Source organism: Colletotrichum aenigma, assembly GCF_013390185.1.
Source record: "Colletotrichum aenigma strain Cg56 chromosome Unknown KSG_Cg56_contig02, whole genome shotgun sequence".
Lineage (NCBI taxonomy): Eukaryota > Fungi > Ascomycota > Sordariomycetes > Glomerellales > Glomerellaceae > Colletotrichum > Colletotrichum aenigma.
Window position 1 is genome coordinate 4,329,047 of NW_023500908.1, and position 21,013 is coordinate 4,350,059.

The 21,013-nt window shown below is 53.0% G+C and overlaps 5 protein-coding genes across 5 annotated transcripts; 2 read left to right on the plus strand and 3 right to left on the minus strand.

Moving 5' to 3' along the window:
• Positions 1 to 20: 20 nt before the first annotated feature.
• Positions 21 to 3,555, minus strand: ppm2 (tRNA wybutosine-synthesizing protein 4; the record flags this gene model as incomplete). Its single annotated transcript, XM_037318454.1, has 8 exons — positions 21 to 473; positions 543 to 833; positions 903 to 1,556; positions 1,607 to 1,816; positions 2,039 to 2,628; positions 2,682 to 3,043; positions 3,126 to 3,310; positions 3,496 to 3,555. 8 exons carry the CDS (start codon positions 3,553 to 3,555, stop codon positions 21 to 23), a joined length of 2,805 nt encoding a protein of 934 aa, XP_037183161.1.
• Positions 3,556 to 4,847: 1,292 nt separating this feature from the next.
• Positions 4,848 to 6,432, plus strand: ATG18 (Autophagy-related protein 18; the record flags this gene model as incomplete). Its single annotated transcript, XM_037318455.1, has 4 exons — positions 4,848 to 4,908; positions 4,992 to 5,146; positions 5,196 to 6,328; positions 6,384 to 6,432. 4 exons carry the CDS (start codon positions 4,848 to 4,850, stop codon positions 6,430 to 6,432), a joined length of 1,398 nt encoding a protein of 465 aa, XP_037183162.1.
• A 926-nt stretch (positions 6,433 to 7,358) lies between these two features.
• PPS1 (Dual specificity protein phosphatase PPS1) lies at positions 7,359 to 9,491 on the minus strand (the record flags this gene model as incomplete). The annotated part of the gene is made up of 1 exon (XM_037318456.1): positions 7,359 to 9,491. One exon carries the CDS (start codon positions 9,489 to 9,491, stop codon positions 7,359 to 7,361), a length of 2,133 nt encoding a protein of 710 aa, XP_037183163.1.
• A 5,413-nt stretch (positions 9,492 to 14,904) lies between these two features.
• On the plus strand, positions 14,905 to 17,048 carry CGCA056_v003200 (putative phospholipase; the record flags this gene model as incomplete). The annotated part of the gene is made up of 2 exons (XM_037318457.1): positions 14,905 to 15,125; positions 15,185 to 17,048. The coding sequence occupies 2 exons, from the start codon at positions 14,905 to 14,907 to the stop codon at positions 17,046 to 17,048; spliced, it is 2,085 nt and encodes a 694-aa protein (XP_037182646.1).
• Positions 17,049 to 17,304: 256 nt separating this feature from the next.
• On the minus strand, positions 17,305 to 20,111 carry rad15 (General transcription and DNA repair factor IIH helicase subunit XPD; the record flags this gene model as incomplete). Its single annotated transcript, XM_037318458.1, has 9 exons — positions 17,305 to 18,660; positions 18,710 to 18,807; positions 18,860 to 19,190; positions 19,240 to 19,356; positions 19,408 to 19,661; positions 19,709 to 19,840; positions 19,907 to 19,926; positions 19,985 to 20,035; positions 20,095 to 20,111. The coding sequence occupies 9 exons, from the start codon at positions 20,109 to 20,111 to the stop codon at positions 17,305 to 17,307; spliced, it is 2,376 nt and encodes a 791-aa protein (XP_037182647.1).
• Between the last annotated feature and the right edge of the window lie 902 nt (positions 20,112 to 21,013).

Here is a 21,013-nt window from a genome sequence, read left to right on the forward strand (position 1 = left end):
TGCTATAAAAATTCGTTGCACTACACATTCATTGTTGATTGCAGTAGCTCATCTGCAAGGCGCCTCATGTAGAACTGCCGAGCATCTGATGGCAGCTTGCTGAAGTTATTTGCGATGCGTGAAACGTCCTGGCGCCCCTTTTCGTAAGCGGCCAAGTCGCGGTTGCCATAGACGTCTCTTCCTGAAGAGTATCCCTTCTCCAGATTGCGAAAGAATATGTTGACGGCCACGCTCATGTCCGAAGTTGGAGCGGCAGTATGGAGCCAGAGGGGCGGCAAGAAGAGAATGTCGCCTGGCTCCACGACGGCCTCGTATGGCTGCACGCCGCGCAGTGAGCCCGCACCCAGTGCGGAAAAGACATCCACGCTGGAGCTTGACGCACCTGGGGAAAAGGAGAGGTAACTAACGTCCGTAGGCGGGAACAGTATGAGACGTTTCGATCCTCTGACCTGTGCGTACACGTTGGCCATGACCTTTGTTAGAGAGTCAGCACTATCTTGAGAGATCTTGCGCGCAAGAAACCATAGAAGATGTGAGCTTACGTCATAGTGCAACCACATGTTGACCGGGCCAGAGATGCGCAACACGGAACTGAAGGTGTTGTCTTGAACATAGGCGAGTTGGGAGGGGAGTATGAAGTCCTTTGCCAAGGACGGATAGTCGGTGGCCAACTGTGTAGGAAGATTTGATGGCTCATCCTTCGACAGAGCTCTCAAGTAAAGCCGCTTCCCTTCTCCAATCTCTTTGATGAATTCGCCGAAATTCTTGGTAACGTAACGAAAATTCTTGGCGTTGAAATCCATATTTTCGACCGTAGATTCGTGAACTGAGACCTAAGGAGCAGGATATTAGCGATGCCAGGAGATCAAACGGCGGGGACGTGGAGGACTCGGTGGACGAACCTCACGGTCTGCGCCGACGGTCTTGACGAGATATTCCTGTGACCATTCAGATACGCATGGGCCCAAATTTGCAGACTCAATGATGACCGGTTTCCCCGCATCTAAGATTGTATGGAACTGATCCTTGGACTCAACCTTGATACGAGGCAGACAATGGAGGGAAACCGGCGGCAAAATCTCTGTACTTGCTTTTGTCTCGTCCGCTGTGATTTTGACAGTCTCAGAGTACTCGACTGGCGCAATCTGGGAAGCTAGAAGTGGTAGCTTCTTTTGCCCGGAAACTAGTCGTTGAGTGTCGAAAGCGAAGTTGTAACTTCCTTGTGTCCAGCAGGTTCCCATCGAAAAGCAAGTGGCACCGCCGCCAACGACGGCGAACTCTCCGTCGGCGTGAGGAATAACCGAAGCTCCAATCAAGAAAGGACGAAGGCTGCCAGACTCGCCGAATCCATCGAGGCTCGCAACGATTTCTAGTCCGGCATTGACCTCTTTGACGATAATCATGTCCAATGCCGCAGGCAATTGGACGTCCTTAATTACGCCACCAAACACAAAGGAGTACTCCCCAGAGTTGATGACTGTTGCCCCAAATCTAGACAACAAGCTCGTCTGGTTCCTCTGAATCAGTGCATCGACAATCTCAAATGAAACAACAGGCTGTATTCGCTGGTCAGCTGATAATCAAGGGTATCGGAATGAGCTCTTACTTCGGGATCTGAAGTTTTCAATGTCCATCTGTACGTTCTCTGGTTTACGAGGCCGTCTTCAAGTAGTCCCCCGGCAATGATTCCCTCAAATTCTCCCAGCATGCTGCTTATACACGTGAAGGTTGCGCCGTAAAGTGGAGGTGGAGAGCCCTGTGTCTTACACCTTGTCCAGCCGTTGATGGGATTAAAGAGTAGATAATCTGCAGAGGTCTGTGTGTGATTAGGCCGTCCGCCAGCAAGCAATGCCAATGATGAGGTTCCCAACCGAGTCACTGAATGGCGGAATAGGGGGACCGGAAGGTCTTGTACCCGTTCCCAGGTATTGAATACTTTTCTGTAAAGCCAGCAATCTTTGAAGGCTGTTGATGGAGAAGCACGTCCACCAACGAGGAGTACACCGGCATTTCCTAGATCTGTGAGTGTGTGACAAACCCTGCCGGACGGGCCCTTCTGAGAAGAAGAAGCTGGCGGGCGATCAGCCGAGATTCGGTACAAGTCCACTGACGTCAACCTTCCATTTGGCCCCTGGCCTTGCATGTGTGAGACAACAACCTGACCATTGGGGTTCTCGACGAGCATGGCTGCGCCAAATCGGCGGTGTCCTCGATTAGCTTCATACTTGGACAAGTTCATGTGCGTTTGATAGGATGGAATGGTGGAATCCCCTGGCTTTTGAGAGATATGTCTGCCGTTGTCAGACCCAAAAGTTGAGGCAAGGATGACAACATAGTGACTAGCGAAGAGAGCGAACTCCTCCCACTCATCAAAGGGCTCAACAACATCAAGAGCTCGCCTCTCTTCAGAAGTCATGAACAGGTCGTCGGCCCAAGCCTCCCAAAGCGTCCAACTCTCCGCCGCGGACCATCCCAATGTCTCAAAGCGGGCCTCTTGGCTAGCGACGCTTGGGTAGCGATGAACAGACTTGATTGGTGTATTCAACTTGTTGAAGTGCTTGAGCATCGTATGAGCGAAAGGATGATCCGGTCCGTCCGGCAGAATCTGCTCCAGCAAGCAAAACTCGGCTGCATCGGTAATTAGAAACATAGAAGATAGGGAGTGTTCAACAGTGCAGTACCATGTTGAAGGGAACCAGCCCAATTGATGACACAATCAGCACCCTCCGTGTCCATGTATGTAATAGACACCTCAGCCACAAAGAGAAATTCAGTTGCGGATAGGTCAAACAGCTTGGATAAAGCATTTTCCAGGGCGGAGAGTTGTCGAAGATCGCAGGCGACTTGGCAGTATTTCTGGCTTTGGAGGACGATGGGGGACTTGTTGTTGACCTCCCAAGTTCCAAGAAGAGCATGCAGTTCGGGCGTGTCGAGAACAATACGGCGCTTCTTCTGGATGAGGTCTGGGTAGTCGACGTCGATGAATGTGACATCTCGGCAGGCGTCCGGGTAGCGCACCTCGCACTGCCACGGCAAGACATCACTGATGAGAGTTTAGTGAGCGCCACCAACATTCGGCATTGGACAAGTCTAGCAACGCAAATCCAGAAGGATCCTCAACTTACCTTCCACAACCAAGGTTAACAACTACCTTCTTGCGATACGAAGGCCTCTGGAGAAAACGGCGGACGAGCGTGTCAATCACCTTCAGTCGTAAATGATAACCCCTGTTGATAAGAGGAGCTCGTCGCTGGAACTTCTTGACGAAGAACCGAAAGTAATGCGGCTCGTCGGGGTAATATAGGCGTTCCTGATTAAATGAGTGACTGATGAATAGAGAAGGGAGAACATGCTTGGCTAACTTACAACACTCCGTTTTGAAACTATGGAACTGCTGTTTGTCTGATAGGTAGCAAACGAAAGACACGTTGATCAGCAAGCGACCGAAGAACCGAGGTGAGCCGTAGGCTGGGATGGAACTCGATATTGACTCACTGCCATGATGAGGTCGTCCAGAGCCTGACCCCTGCGGGCATTTTGCACCGAGGGCGCCATGCTGAGTGGCAGTTGACGGACTTTCTAAAAAGTGGTGAAGAATTGTTGTCGAGTCACAGTTCTGTGCCTTTGCTTTTCCGACACTGGTGTGCAGGTTTTTTTTTTTTTTTCTTTCCCTTTCCACCTCTCCCAAAACGACCCGCGGAAGAGCTCAGCTACGTTGTTTACGGGGTTTCCCGTCTAGAGCCCTCATTTATTACTATTCTTGGGCTCAGTGCGCCATCTTGCAGTTCACGACAAAGCCTCATTTGGGTTCCCGATGAATAATGGAAATGCTTCATGAAACTCGTTTGTGTATTGATGTGACCCAAGCAAAGCACTTGTCTCCAAGTTATTCCAGCTCCATGACCACACTGCCGAATGCTCAGTCATCGTATGGAGGGGGTGTGTGTGTGTGGCTTCTAGTGCCATCCTGGACTCTTATCTTATCGTCCACACCTTACCTCAGGTGCCTTGCCTTACCTAGGTACCTAGGTACGTAAGCAGGTAGGTTAGGCACCTGCCATTTACTCACGGGCACGGGGAGCCCACCTAATAATTAAACAGACCTAGGTACCTTAGAACACTCCTGGCGGTCAGCTGGCGCAAGTGCCCGAGCCAAACACAGCCACACGTGCCACAAACGCACCCCATGTTCAGCGCAAGGTACCTAGGTACTACCATCCAGGCGCTGGGACCACCCGGCCGACGGATTACATAGCTTCCCCGCTGCCAGGGTTCCAGTCCACCTTGCCATTGGGGGCCACCAGGTTCACGTTCAGTGTCCGGACCTCACCTTACCTTACCTTACCTTACCTTACCTTGCCGGTACCGTCCAGACTCGATATCTTACCCTCCACATCTATCGTCACTTTTCCTCCAAGGTACCTCAAGTTAAAAGGTGCTCCGCTGCCGGGCGCTGCAGCGAAACCTCAGCTTATCCCGACAATCACCAGCTCATCAAAGGCTTGACGGTTTGGCTTTGTCCGAACCTTGACCCGACCGCCGACCACCGTCCACCGACCAACACCAAAGCACTCCAGCCTCCTGGCGACTACCAATTTGCGCTGCTGCCTTCGACAGCAAATCCTCCTTCCTTCCTCAATCTTCGGTCGAGATACTGGAATTCTATCATCGCTGTGACTGGCGAAATACAAAACTCTTCGGCTCCTCGAACCCCCGTCGTCGACTAAACATCATCTCCGTCTGGTAGTTTCCCACCGCCGGCGCTGTCCCGGCGATAGTGCATCTTCGGTGTCCGTCGCATCACGGCGCATACATCCTGCCGAAGGCCCCGGCTTCGGTCGTACACCATGGCGAACGCTTCCCTTAACTTCATTACTTTCAATCAGGACCATAGCTGTCTCGCAGTCGGTAACGGGTTCCCCGCCACCGCACCCGCGGTCCCCATTTGGTTGCTGAACATCTTTCACTGACTGGCTGCGTCGCCCACATAGGCACATCAAAAGGTTTCCGCATCTACCACACCGATCCCTTTTCAAAAATCTTCAGCAGCGATGACGGGAATATTGCCATTATCGAGATGCTGTTCTCGACCTCACTGGTTGCGCTGATCCTTTCTCCGCGACACTTGATCATACAGAACACCAAAGTTGGTCGTCTTTCGTTCCTGTTCTGCCAGAATACTAACTCTGAGAAAGCGGTCTTCAGTCATATGCGAGCTTACCTTTCCCTCCGCCGTTCTTGCCGTCCGCCTGAATCGCAAACGTCTCGCAGTCGTGCTTGAGTCTGAAATCTATCTCTACGACATTTCCAACATGAGCCTACTCTATACAATCCCTACTTCGCCGAACCCAGGCGCCATATGTGCCCTGTCACCATCCTCGGAAAATTGCTACATTGCATATCCGCTGCCAAAGCCCCGCGAGGATAACGGAGACAAGAGACCGGCTCATGCCCCACCCCTCTCGACCTACGTTGCTCCTACATCAGGGGAGGTCCTAGTATTCGATACAATTACCCTCAAAGCTGTTAACGTTATCGAGGCCCATAGATCACCTCTCTGTAGCATCTCGTTGAACAGCGAGGGCACACTGCTTGCCACTGCTAGTGAGACCGGCACCATCATCCGTGTGTTCTCTGTCCCCGGAGGACAGAAGCTGTACCAGTTCCGCCGTGGAACTTACCCATCCACAATCTACAGCATGTCTTTCAATCTCAGCTCGACGTTGCTCTGCGTTTCTTCGACATCCGATACCGTTCATATATTTCGTCTCGGTGCTCCTCCCCCAGGAAACAACTCGGCTTCGGCTGCTGCAGAAACACCCGGGTCGCCGAGGCAGGATCGATGGTCGCGATCCAGGAGTTACGACAGCAGTAATGAATCACCTGCAGGCAGCGCAGCAGGGTCCCCTAGAAGCGACCTAGTTGAGCCGGTCGGACCTAGCAATGGGGGCGGTGGCAGCCAGCAGCAGATAAATCGGCGGCAAAGTGGCTCATTCAGCAGCATACTCCGACGGTCGTCACAGATAATGGGTCGTAGCGTGGCCGGTGTCGTTGGCTCTTACCTGCCTCAGACAGTGACGGAAATGTGGGAGCCCCTTCGCGACTTTGCCTACATTAAAGTCCCGAAGTCTTTGAATTCGCCAACAGCATCGACTCGAGGCGGCGGGCTCTCAGGCGGGTCACAGCTTCCCAACGGTCCGCTGAGGAGCGTTGTAGCCATGAGCAGTAGTAGCCCGCAAGTGATGGTTGTGACCAGCGACGGAGGCTTTTACGTTTACAATATCGATATGGAGCACGGCGGTGAGGGCTACCTGGTCAAGCAGTTCTCGTAAGTCTTCGTCCATATTGTTCCCGGACGAGAGCTAACGAAGCATAATTTGTAGGGTTCTTGACGGCGACGACAAACTGGACTCGTCGGCCTACGGCACGTAGTCTTTTTTTTCGTAGTAGTTCCGCTGTGGGCGACGGGAGTTATCGGGGTCAGGCCTCAACGCGTGCGCTCTGCGCATTGTTGATATCGAAAGAAAACAGCTGCATTCGGAGGCGTTTGGCTACATACTTTCTTCCTAGGGGTGACTAGGAGGCTCCAGCACCTTGCATTCTTGATCTAATACGAAGCGAACACTGCTTGCCGCTTGGTCATTACGAGGCCGCTAATTCATAAAAACCCATTTCTGCGCTTGCACATGGTTGGCCACATGAAAGACTCAGGAAGGGATGCTGCTGTGAAATCACGATACCCGAAGACGAGAAACCTCCGAACATGAAATATTTGGTGTGCGGTAGCGCACAATAGCGCGAAAACTTGTTCATAGTATATGGATTATCAGCAGTCGTATCTCTGCTCATCGGGAAGTATAGGTTCTCGATCAGCAGGCTTAGCTGAGTAAATCTTGGCATCATCACCCGTTGCCATCGACCGTGGCTGAACCCTTTTAAATACTCGTCCCCAACGATTGTGCAATAACAAGACCGAGAACATTGGATGGCTAAGAAAGTCATACGCCCTCCGTCACCACAAGACCCCAACGAGCGGTCGCAAAAAGGGGGGGAAGAGAAGAGGAAGGGGGGGGGGGGGGGGGGGGCGTGAAATCAACAATGCCGACCATTTGGAACAACAGTGCCGCGCGAACCATGACCCATCGGAAGAAACTACTATCTCCAACAAATCCTGCCATGGCAAGACAGTTATAGACGCCTGTCTCCGTGCATCCGTCATAACATTTTGAAAAGAGGGAAAAAAGGATGAAAATGAAAGCAAAAACCCGGGCCAAACACCTCATATAACTCCCAGAAATCCTTACCAAGGATAGAAGAACCAAAGAATTGAGTAACATCCAACGATCCACGAGGACACATTATCGAGCGTAAGGTCTGTTCATCAGGGCAATCTCCCTGGCAATCTCTCCCCACTCTAATTCCCGTTTGATCCCAGCAGGTCCGCACTGCTTGACCTGGTTCAGCTCTTCCCACTTTAGGAGCTCGTATGCGAATCGTAGGTGAGGCTGGATGATGACATTGAGTCGGCGGGCTCGGACGAAGCAATACGCCCGGGGAAACGATAGGTTCATGGCCCGCATCACTTCCGCAATACAGATGGTGGCACTGCGGGATACACCAACCCTGCAGTGTACCAATGTGGCTGTTCCGCTGCGCCGGCCGTGGTCTAGGAGCACATTTAGAAACTTCTCAACACTCCGAGACTGGTAAAACTCACCAATGAATTCGAGGCACCGCTCGAACTCATCAGTCAACGGATCAATGCCGTTGTCTTGAACGCCCTGGACCACGCATACATTCTCTGGGCCCCATTCCTCCAACTCGCCTTCTCTCCACATTGAAGTCTCACCCACGCTGAGAATCTGGCCAATTCCGAGAGCCCTGAGCAAATCCGGGTTGTTGGCGTGCCCGAGGTTTCCGAGGTACATGTAGTCCAGCACCCGGCTGGGCAGAGAACCATCGAGACCAGGCAGCCACGCAGGCTCCTTGATCAGGGCTGTCACCTCGCGTAATCCCTTTCCAGCGTGAACTGGCGACTCATGGAGTAGACGAGCTTCAATGCACGTCAAAAGAGCCACATCGGTTGGATATGCAAAGAAGTTGCGTTGCTTGACTGTGTGCAAGTGTAGCCAGGCATCAGCAATACCTCGTCCAGTGCTGTAGCTGAAATAGGCGATCCCCAGCATCGTAGATTCAGTGTATCCGTCGGCACAGTGAATAAGTATCTTCATGGGATGAGAACCTACAGGCTCCTCACCTTCCGCTGGTTCGTCCATCCCTACATCTCCGTCAAAGTCAAAGCTGGACTGTTCAGAGGGTGGTAGGGTGCCGCGTGCCAAGTGATATATCCATTTGCAGGTTTCTAGAATGCCGTCGGCTTCAACTTGTGACCAAGTCGGTGGCAGAATGCTGCCAGAGGATGGGAAGTCAATGTACGGGCGCACGGCTGGCTTGATCTTGGACTCGGCTAGAGCGCGTAGTGTCGACGGGTTCAAACGACCAACATCGCTGCACTCGATCAAAACGTCGTACTTGTACTCTTCTCCAGAAGTGGGATCTGGTGTTGGGCCTAGCCAAACATTGTGGGATATCTCTGAGGCCTTGGTCATTTCGTACATCTCTTTCCTCTCCTGCTGGAAGAAGTCGAGAACATTTCCCGTCAATTCACCCTGGTGATCGATGGCAACGATGTCCTTGTGCTTCGTTTCGAATTCGCTGAAGGGGGAAACGCAGAGAAATGTGTTGTACGCTGGCAGTGGGTGGCCCTGTGCCTCGTGTTTTTGGCGCCACCGTGATTGAGCTGTAGCAATATCCAGTCCGGTCTTCTGCACAGTGGCTTCGTCCTCTCCATAGACGATGATGTCGGACATCATGGCCGACTTGGCTGCCTGGATCTGGAAGTTTCTTACACAGAAACCGTCGCGTGGGTCGATGTCAATGAATTCGGGAGAAGCGCCCAAATACATGAACTCTTGAGGGGCGATGGCGCCCTTGAGACGTGCCACGGCAACATCACCGTCGGCTTTGACGAGAGTGACGCCGCGCACACATGTGGGCGTTTTCCTCAGGGAGCGATGACGGGCAATGAAGAAAGCTTGCTGGATATGGTTGTGGGGGTGGAGCCCGTGGAACCAGGGGAAGACTTGATTCGGATCCGGTAACGGCTGGCGGGAGATGTAGTCAACGGCAGCAGCGACGTCTGCGGGGCTTATCGTGTACAAGGTCAATGGTGCGGAATCTTGTCTATTGAACTTGTCAGGAGGATAGAGCAGCGATGATTGTTGAGCCTGTTCCTCATCGCGTGGGGGAGAGGGAGGAGGAGTGTTCGGCTCCTCCGCTGGAACTGGCCCCGGAGGGCAGACAGGAAGATGCTTGTTTGGTACGGGGACTTGGGCTGCGCCGATGGACTCGAGCGATATGGGCGAGACGGAGCCCACTGCAGACGAAGGGCGATGAGGGGGTATGGGCCTCGGGAGAGCAATTGTGGCCATTTTTCAAAGGCGAACTTTCTTATTGCGACGGACTGGAAGTCGCAATTAACGTGAGATGTGTTGAACAGTTGACTCGACGTCGGGGTTGGCAGCTTATCAGCGGTAATAGGGGGTGGTCGGTGTTGTGTTGGGGTCGTTGGTCGGTGGTCGGGGCGGGAGTAGAAGGTAGTGAGCTGGTGTTGCAGCTAAGCCACTACGACGTCGCTCGACAGTATCCGTAGACTCAGACGGTTGTCGTCCTGGAGCTTCTGCCTCGGACGACACTGTCTACGGGCTGGCTTCAAGGCGATTTAGAGATGGAAGACGATGCCAATCGCGCCTCGTACTGGGTGAAAAGCGGCGTGTGTGTGAGAGACGAGGGTTTGTCACAGCGAAAGCCTGGGTCGGGGAGAGGTAGTGAGTGGTAATGATTAGAGTACGCACTCGAATGGACTGGGTTTGGCGTGTTGGCGTCGGCTGGGGGTGGCGGGCGATCCTTATCGCACATGCCCAAAAGCAATGACGGTAGCAGCAACGCCAGCTCGGTTCGTGATAGGCGGCGAGGGGTATCTGGGGAGCTGCGGTGATGGTCTGCGTAAGGTAGGAAGGCAGACGAGTTATCTTGCTGCAACGGTGATAACGTCAACGGCAGAAGCGGCGCCCGGTGGTGGAGATTTATCGTCGGCAGACGGCAAAGATACTCTGTACAGCCAATACCAACGACGAGGGACGGCTAGTGCAAAGACGGCCTCATTAAGACTGGCGGTGGAAAGGGAGTAGAAAGGCGTATGATATGATGGAGAGTGTCAAGAAGCAGCGTTTAGCAGAAGAATATAACTCTGCATAAGGTAGGCCAAGAAGAAGGTCAACGAGGAGAAGATGAGGAGAAGGGAAGGAGCACAGCGCACAGTATGGCAGGTGATTGCGATTGGTGAGGTACAACACCGTGCCGTACGCAGTACCGTCAATTCGACATGGATGCGCGAGAGACTACCGCCACCAAGGACAGGACCAAGACCCAGCCTAAGCCTACCTGTACCTAGTAAGGCAGGGAGGGGAGCGAGGGAGGGAAAGACAGCCATGCAGGACAGGACAGGCCAACAGAATGGCTGAATGAATGGGAGGGTGAGGGTGAGGGTTGTACCTTCGTTACCTTGGTGCAGTAGTAGGGAGGAGAAAGGCAAGAGAAGACTGAAGAAGGGTGGGTGGGTTGGAATTGGAGCGAGCACGGTTACAGCATCTTCTGAGCTACTGCGAACGGTAGCGTCACCAACAGCTCCTGTGGGATGGTTTTCGAGACGCGGCACATGGCCCATGTTAAGCACTCATGTCTCCTGGAGGTACACGTTGCACCTAAGGTACCTTAGCTACCTTAGCTCTGGAAGGTAACCTAGGTACTACCTCATGTAGAGCACGCAGCAATGGGGGGTGGCGTGGCGCGCCACTGGAGACCTGGGGTCGCCCATCTCTAGTGCCGATCTGGTCTGGGCTCCCCCATCACCAACCCTCAACTGAGAAGCATTGCTTCATGGCTTCATACAAACAACAGACGACGGCGACAGCGGGAGACTCGGGCGTACAAGACGTACAGTGTCCGTGGTGGAGGGGCGGGCACGCGATACGCTGCCTGGTTGGGAAATACAGAGGCAGCGCTTTCTCTGCTAATTGCTGCTGCTGCTGCTGCTGCCACTGTTGCCATCATACTACGCACCTCAGGTAGTTCTACCATTGCCTTTCCGCCTGCCATATTTCGTGACCAAGGCGGATGGGCAGCGCCGCACGGCATCGTGTGTCGCAAGATCAGCCAAGATAACGACACCATAGTGGACCAACACTGGTCAGGACAAGACAGGGAGATGCCGGGGCAAACCTAGGCGACCCAAGAGGAGACGGGCGAGTGACGACGGGGAGCAGGACGGACGCATGGAGACCTACCTAGTGTATCCGTAGTGTACACTACTGGCTACCGTACTGGGGTTGCAGTTGGTGCCACAATCCAGGTGGGGACGGGCGTCGGCGCTAGCACCACGCACACAGCACCAGGTACACTCAGTGCTGTAGGTAGGTGCTGCATCCGCATCCATCCAGTGGTGGCCCCAGTCCTCTCCAAAAAGTGAAGTGCCCGGTGAGGTGACAGACCATTTAACTTACGTACGTACCTATCTTACCTTGAGGTAGCCGTATTTAGGCAATGATATGTTTGACTGCTCAAGCCCCGACGTGTTGGGTGAGCGGACAGGTGGGCAATTGGCAAAACGAGCACACTAGTAAGTAAGAAGGTAGAGAGGTAGATCACGGTGCCAAACCACATGGCTTGAGCACGGTTCAAGCGGGGTTTGGTGGATCGCCCGCCCATTCACAACTTCAAAAGGCTATCCATCCCTGCCTGTCTGCCGACCTTGAAACAAGACGAGTGGCAGCAGAGACTCAGCATTTGCACTTGCATCTGGGCTTATATGTCGCCTGCACCTTACTGCGCTGCCATTTTCGAAGCAAGCGTCTACCATGCAGTGTGAGGACTTTGAGGGCGCAAGTGAACAGTGGTTGGAATGGGGGACGTCAGTTGACGACCATATGGAAGCGTTCCCTTCCCGCTCCACAACCGCGCGCCCCACAATCATTCCGCCGCGTGCGAATGGCTCCCTACAAAACTCGCAGTAAGATAACTATGTACTGCATAGTACATTGGCCCTGTTTGCGATGGGTGTAAATGGATTCTTTTCCTCCAGCACGAACCCTTGTCTGCACACGGCACCGCGTCAAGGTCTATCGTTGCCGCATCACATCCGCAACAGTTGCTCCCAGCAGATGCACCTGTGGACATGACCTAGCTACCTTACGGATACAAAGTAAACCTAAGGTAGGTAGAAAGAAAGGGTCCGGTCAGGGATCCGGCTCTATGGATCTCGGTTCTTGATATTCCCCGACGATAAGCCCCCCCCCCCCCCCCCCCCCCCCCCCCCCCGGGGCAGTGTCCAGACCCGTCCACTCCACGTCAGATCTGCTTGTTCCCAACATCTGCCTTTACATGATATCTTGAGCAACGAGGACGAATTCCACGCACCCGAGATTACCTTGTTTACATGCGCCCTGTATCAGTTTTCTAGAAAGTTCTCCAACTCTCAAGCGAATATCAATCAATATAGTGTATGTTGCAGCTATTTCCAGCTTCAAAGATGGCAAGCTATGTATATTTGAGAATCGTGTAACCAAACATACATCCGGTTCTGCAGCCCATGGGCCAGAGAGCGACAGGACAGGGCGGAGTCTTGCGTCTGCGTTGCATGCCCTCCTAGATGAAGTTATTAGCGGCGGATACTCTACATCATGCCCACAAACAACTAAGCCCTCACGCCCTCCAGCATCTCAAAGTGTTTGTATTATTTGTCTGCCGAGAGTTGAGAGTGGAAAGCACATTCCCTTCAATTCACGTCCCGCTGAAAGGCGGGGGCGGGGTAGAGGGTCCCTAATGCGTAAGTGTATGAGCGTGTACCTTAGGTACAGTCTTGCGGGCAGCTCCTGTACCGTACCTACCTACGGGGCGGTGTGTCTGAGGCCCATGCCGAGTCCTATCACCTCAGCCACCGTTACAGACTTCCATTCCCGCTCTGTGCCTCATGTGGCTGGTCCGCTCCCATACGCGAAGGTACTGGGTAAGGTAGGTAGGCAGGCATCTTAGTACATGAGCTCTGGTACATACGTCATTGACAATCGCTCGATAACAATCGTAGATTCAGCTACGCCCATGCACTGACCAGCGTGCTTCGCTCGCCCTCAAAGTTCTGTTGAATCTGGAGCACATCATCTGCCTTACATAAGGCACCCATGTGCAAAGAGCGGACCTTCCTTTGTTTTTTTTGTTTTTTTTTAATCCGGCACTTTGGACTATTTGGTCCGCGCTTTATGCGTGCCCTCGCAATTCCTTGGTACCTGATCTAGCGATAAGGCAACAAGCGCATTGCATGCAGAGATCTGGTCTCGCCCTGCCAACTTGAGACACCCTTCGGACCTAATGCTGTCTTGCGCGTACAGCTAATGTCATCAGGCAGGCTTTACATATCAGTCGCTGTTCTTCCGTCTTCTTCGGCATGCGTAGCCCTTTCATCCGCCCGTGTGACTTAGGTTGCTAACGCCGACTTGGCTTCACAGACACACTCTGCCATCTCCACCTCAAAGAGGTTTTCCCGCGACCCCGATCCTGCGATCCCTCTTGACGACTCGCAAAACATGATCAAGTCCACCTCGCTTGTCCGGCTTGCTGAAAGCCGTTCATGATAGAGGCCCGACTCCACGACAAACACTCCTCTCGAAGCCACAAAATCCGCTCTTGCTCACCTGGCTGCCTGTTGCGCTTGCTCGTCCGCAGCGATCGACTCCCGCCACCGTCAGACCAAAACACGTAACAGACAGACACTGCCTGCTTGACTAAGGAGAAACCATGATGTCTGCCCCGGCACAAGTACACACGTATGGCCCCAAGTGTCGCCTTACTCCTGTGGCGCACCCGACCCCGACCGGGCAGGACAACGGTGTGCCCCCTGTTCCCGCGCAATTCTTCTACTCGTCGGTGATGCCAATAGACGACCCCTTGTCGCCTGGCACGATTGCTGGTGCGTCCGATGCGCGGACTACTCGAGGTCAAATCCGTCCCTTTTCGTTAGGCGACAACAACGCTCTGGAGAAGGCTTGGCTCAGTTTCCTCTCCGAGGATAACGTAAAAGCTCATGAGCATTTAGTACGGAATGGCGCCCTGAGTCCTGATGTTGAGAAGGCGAACATAAAAAAGCTAGAGCTTCTGGTTCGGCACCTGGCCGCAAAACATGGCCGAAAGCATGGGGGGATATTTCAGGCATCCGTAGTCGCAGGCGAAGACTCGGATATCCTCCCCGACACTCCAGCTACAGTTTGCTGTCCCGACCTTTTTATTGACGTGTCCACCGAACTGCAAAACACATTTTGTGCCCTTGCGAGAAAACAACAACCCTCTCTGGGCCAGGACAATGTGGTTCAAGAGGTCATGATGGAACTGCGACGCCAACTTAGTACAAATCCAGCCGCCGATGACTCGCGGTCAACAGCCGGGAGCGTTCCCTCCTCGAGGCCTCGGGCAGATTCGGCGCGCTCAAGACAAATGGGAATTGTGGGCTCTTTCAGCCCCCGCCGTGAAGCCGCCAATGAATTATCTCGTTCTCAAAAGGACGGGATCACATATGGAGCCGACACCAAAGCGAGACCAAGATCTGATTCGCGCGCGAGTGAGCAAGCGTCTCGCCCATCGACCCCCGGCACGAGTACCTCATTCCGGCCGTCTGTGGATGATGGGATATCCGGGAAGCCTTTCGTCAGAGCGGGAATAAGGCAAAGACCACAAGACGCCTTTGCTAGTTCATTCCCACCTATCGAGACTCCTAGTGCCAATGGAGATGAACGCGAAATGCGAGTTCCGCCCAAAGCACAAGAACCAACGAGGTCGAGGGCAAGTACAGTACAAATCGCCACACTGAGCGACGCGAGCTACAGAAGAGAAGCCATTGACGTCGTCGTTGGCGTATCTAGGCTTCACATGGTGTCCATTCCTGCTCTACAGATGAAACCGATTTACTGGTCCCCTGTGAATGACATCGCCGTGGTACTCCGTGCTACATGGTTCTACAGGTTCGTGAATGTTAATCAAGATATGAGTGGTTGTGGGCTGGGTCTGACAGCGATCCTAGAGATACAATGCTTCCGATTCCGCCAGCAGTAGCGAATCAACTAGAAGCTGGATACCGAGAGCTGCAACCGCATACTGAGACCTGGAGCGATGAGCTTCGTTGTGCGATTGAAGTTGGTCCGCTCGGCGAAGAAAAAGTGTCGCATCGTCTCTGGCCGGAAGATGTGGAAAATATGAGCGATGGCGACAAGCAGACCGTCACAGACCCCCGAATTTCAACAGATCCGTTCTGTGCTGCTAGTTGCTATCGTGGAGAAGCTGCGGCTGAAGGATCCGTCGATCCAACTCCAAAGTCTTCCAGCACGATGCCGCATCGAAGCTATGCCAGCTACCACGTCATTTATAAAGACGCTTCCCGAGCCTTCCTCTTGAAACCCAGTTTAAAACCATCGGCCTACTATGGGAGACGGCCAGTAGCCAAGATTATGAAGGGAATGACTATCGGCATCCCTGTAGTTCGTGGCTTTGATCGGGAGACGTGGGAACGCATCCACGACAAGAAGGGTAGGCGCGACACAAATTCTCAGTCAGAATCTTCTACGAGCGACCCTGCTGAAAGCGTCGGGCAGGACGTTTTATGTCCAGCTTGTAAGGCAGAAAAGGAGCAGGGCCAGGTCACCGACCTTGTGATGGTTGTACATGGCATAGGTCAGAAGTTTGCTGAGCGAGTCGAAAGCTTTCACTTCACGCACGCCATCAACGCATTTCGCCGGGAAGTCAATATGGAACTGTGCAATCCCGTGGTTAAGGGAGTCTTGAGAGACGACCAGAACGGAATCATGGTACTTCCGATAAACTGGCGCCACACTTTGTCATTTGAAGACGGTGGTCCGATGACGGAGGAGGACAAGGCAACCCACGTGCCTGATGGATTCAGCCTCAAGGACATCGAACCTGGCAGCATCCCGGCCGTGAGAAGCATGATCTCTGATGTCATGTTCGATATTCCATTCTACATGTCCCATCACAAGGGCAAAATGATCAAGGCGCTTGTTACGGAGGCCAACCGCGTATACCGGCTGTGGTGTCGCAACAACCCTGGTTTTGCTGAGAAGGGGCGTGTCCATCTAATCGGGCATTCTCTTGGCAGTGCCATGGCGATTGACATCTTGTCCCGACAACCCACACAAGTTCCTAGACTGGACATGTCCATCAAATTGCCCGGAGCTGATTTCTTCGAGTTTGACACCAATAACTTGTTCCTCGTCGGAAGCCCGGCCGGATTCTTCCTGCTTCTCGAGAGAGGCATGCTCCAACCTCGACGTGGCCGGGTCAAACCTGGCGCTGATCCGAGCGATATACACGCACCGGATGTTACGGGACAAGTTGGCCGGTTCGGGTGCATTGCGGTAGACAACATCTACAACGTGCTGGCTAAGGAGGACCCAATCGCCTACCTACTCAACGGCACAATAGACCCGGTATATGCTTCAAGTCTCAAGACGGCTCATGTTCCCTCGACCACCAGTTCCATCTTCAAGTACGTTGGCAACGCCATGCGAAGTCTTGTGCCAGGCGCAACCCCAAGCCCCGCGACTATCGAGCCAGAGGTCAGGCCTAAGCCCTCCGTCGTGCGTTTGCCATCACAGCTCGAGTTGGAGGTACACGATTTCACGCGTGAGGAGATTGCAGAGAGAAAGGCGTACTTGTTGAACGACAATGGCCAAATTGATTACTATCTCAGATATGGCGGTGGGCCTCTGGAGATCCAGTACCTCAATATGCTGAGCGCCCATACGTGCTACTGGACGAGCCAGGATTTCATTCGTATGCTGTGCATGGAGGTTGGGAGGAAGCCTGGGAGACAAAACACGATTCCCGCCATGAGGGCTCAGAAGGCAACCAAAAGGATCATCGTTAACTAGGTGACTTATGCCGGACGGATGGGCGGACGATTTGAAATGAGGTTTACAAGATTCAAACATAGACGCAGAGTCGTGACACAAAGTCATTCTCGCATGATGCGCAGATAGTGCGACTGGATCGTGGATGAAGCACCAGATTAAGGTCTCTATCAGACAAAACATTTAATGTGCATGGCCGTTTTCGCTTCTCATCCAGACGCTGACGGGCTCCAGCCTAGGTACCAGCTGCAGTCAATGAGCTGGTTCATCGAGAACCTCAGAATCCATCGTCGATCTCCATCATGTCCTGGTCAAGGTCATCGTCCATGCCGTATTCGTCGCCCTCGTCAGCTCCCAACTGCATGCTATCAACCCCGGCAGCTTCAAGCTGTTGGATCCGTTCCATGTCCATCTTCTCCTTGTGCCTCATCAAATCGTCGTAGCTCCATGTGCTCACACCCTCCTGGTCCTTAGCCCGGAACGGTTGAGCCATCTGCTTGAGGAAGCGGCGAGCGCTGCTAACAGCCATGTCGGTGCTGAGGTTGGTGTCGGCGTCGAGAAGACCTTGGTTGATCCATTTGGGCAGCTGCACTCGCTTCTTTTGGAATCTGCGGTCGGCCAGTACCATGATACCGTAGTCGTCCTTGCCTCTCAAAACACGACCCAGACACTGGGCAGCGTGTCGCATGGCGTCGAATGACAGGAAGTCGTTCTCACGGATACGGTACGTCTCGCGAAGGAACTCGAGTCTCGCCTTGAGGATTCGGGACTCAGTGTACTGGAATGGCACGCCGATGCACAACACAGTACGGCCGTACTGGTGGTCGAAATCGATACCCTCAGAGACCTTGCCTCGAGCGACACACAGGAGAACGGCGCCGCGGCCGTTGCAGCACGCCGTTCGGTACGTTTCAAGCGCCAGCGAGGTTTCCTGCGCATCGGGTGTCTCGACGAGAATGAGTTTGTACTTCCAGACCTCTTCGAGGATGTTCATTCCCTGCCACATGCTGATGATGGACTCCATGTAAAGATAGGAGGGGAAGAAAACCACCATGCCATCCGGGGTGATTTTGGCAAACTCGGTTAGCAGCGTGCCGTAGTTTCGCACCACGCTAGGCTCGTTCCTGACCTGAAAACTCGTGGAAACACTCGCTTGGTCACTTCCACGTGTCACAATCATGGGCAAGAACGACCTTCGCGCCAATGTCATGCTGTATGACTCCTGTACCACGGTCGAGAAGCCAAGCATCTTCGGGTACATCTCAAGAGGGGAGATCGTTCCTGAAGTGATGATGACAGAACTGAACCTGTCAAAAACGGGTCGGATTGCGATTGCGGCGTCCAAACAAGTGAAGTGCAAGACAGGGTTTGGCACCTCTGCTGTCTCCGACTCGAATGGTTCTAGGATCAGGAGAAACCCCTTCTCGTATGTTGCTACCAGCGTCGCGAAGGTAGCTACCTCTTGCAAAGGCTGGTAGTCTTCAATATTCGTGAGCTCGAGAGTCCTCACCAAGGACGTCAATCGTTCGGCACAAAATCGCAGAGGCTTCTTCTCAATGAAGGTGTACTCCCTCAAATGAGCAAGGAAAGACGGAGGTGTCTCTGAAATGGTGTGTCTGACCTTCATCCGTGTCTGGTATGTCGTTAACATCCGGCTTTCTGTTTCTGTCAGAGTTGCTCACCTTGAGATACTCGATGAACCTCTTCAGAAAAGACACGAAATGTTCGGCCCTTCTGATGTTGCCTGGTACCGCCTCCTTCAGCAAGTCGTCTGGCAAGGCTGCTGACTGTCAGTGAACGATAAGGAAGCGAGAAATCGGGGCATCGTATACCTGGGTTGGCCATGAATGCGTCCTCCTGTCGCGCTTCGTCGGCATCCCGCAACCCTTCCACAAGCTTCTGGTACTCATTCTGCAACTGCTCCTGGTCGGTGTCTCTCATCTCCGAGATCTTCTTCTCCAAGTTCTGTGCGCCCCTTGTTGCTTTTCGTAGAGAGTCCTCGGTGATATCTGTGCTTAGAGACTCGATGCAGACGTTGTCAATATTGTGGGCTTCGTCAAAGACGACGATGCAGTCTTTTGAGAGCTCTTTCGATACTCTCTCTGCGATCTTGGGATCAAGTAAATAGTGGTAAGAGTAGATGATGACGTTGCAAAATTGCATCTGTTCGTGCTCAGCACAAGAAACAACAAAGTGATCTTTCAATCCTTACCATGCGTCTTGCAGTGAAATATGGACACTGCTTGTGCTGTTCGCCGTATCTCAGAAGGCCCTCAAAGGTCCAAACTCCGTTTGGAATGAGATTGTGCGGCTCGAGGAGATCCAGGTTCTATGTCGAATCTTTAGCCAAATGAGAAGCCACGACTGAAGCAATACCCACATCATGGTAAACGCATAGGTCGACATTCTCGCCTCGATCCTTTTTCTCCTTGACAAATCCAGCCGTGAGGCTTCGGCAACGAGCGTCGACGATGGCACCACTCTTTTCCTGCTTGACTGACGGGTGAAGACACAGGTTCTTTCGACTTGTCAGCCCGAGGCCTCTGAACTCTTCCTCCTCTCCAAGCTCTTGAGCGCGGTACTTCATGAGAGCTTTCAACTCTGCGAGGGCCTTCTCGATCTCAGACATGGTACCTGATATGGTTAGATATCGTCAAGGCTTCTGGAGGATTCAGACATACGTGAGCAGTAGATGAGCTTGCGATGCTCTGGGTTATGTTGTTGATAGGCCACAATAAGTGAGAGCAGCGATACCGTCTTTCCTGTTCCTGAAGGCATCTCTAGGACGCAGTGGCCACCCGCATCCAGAGTCTCTAGTGGATGAATTAACTAGTCAGTAAGACGTTTGATATTCGAAGGGCAATGTCTAGCGAACACACTCTTGAGGTCGCACATATAGCTAAACACCGACGAAGTCAGCACTCATCGGGCTCAGGTTGCGGAGCGTGGTGACTTACGCATACTGCTCAGGGTATATCCTAGGGTAGGGGAAAAGAATCGGCAGATCACTGGGAAGGTGTTGTTAGTTGTGGGCTTTGAGGACCGTGGAAGGTCGACCAAGGCTTACTCGATGAAGAACTTCATTGTGAAGGCGATAAGGGGCCCAAAGCCCGCCGATCAGCTACACTTCGACGAGCTCTGTTTGAGACTTGGAAGTTTGTAAGGGACGGTTGTCAAAGATGAGGGGAGGATATGGGTGACGATGTGAGGCTCGCCAGGTGTGGGAGTTGCGGTGGACTTTGGTGGTTGGTCGCGGTTGAGCGAAAGGCCCACCGCGATAGAGGCAAGAAAAGCAGAAATTTTGGCAGGTTTGCTGTATTCAAGCAATCAGATACTGCATGCATCTAGGTGAATCAGTATCAGCTATTCTAGCCAGTCTTCTGCATGTCGCGATCCGCGACGATGGAAAAATGTGATGCGCGTTGCTGTGCTGTGCCTGACAATCGGTGACGTGAGACAGCTCTTGCCTTTGAATAGGCAGGGGGAGCTGTGGAGCCAAAGCGTCGCGGTTTCACGTGACCTTCGGTGACCATGACCTTCACCTTTGCGATTCTCGGTGTGAAGCGCGCTGACGTCGGTGAGAAGAGGTCCAACTATTGATGGCTGATCTTTCAGAAATAGACCGGCTAGGTGCGCATAAGGGCAATGATTCTCTTCGAATCCCATAGTTTGCCCGAATTCCAATTTTTTAAATCATCCCGGCAGGAGGAGCCATCCAAGTTGATAATCCAGCAAGTTGCAGATAACCTACGTCTGCCAACCCAAGGCACCAATATACACGCACATGCAACGGGGGCCGTCGGGCCCGTTGGAAGCAACACACGGAAACCTTGCCAGCCATATCTGTTCTTCGCCTTGCGAGTCCCTAAATGTTCCAGACAATCTGTAGTCCACGACGTTACATATCTCCCAGTCTTCAGCCAAGATTGGTGACGAAGTATACGAGCGAGGTATGCTTACCGCATAAACGGACTACAAATGGAGGC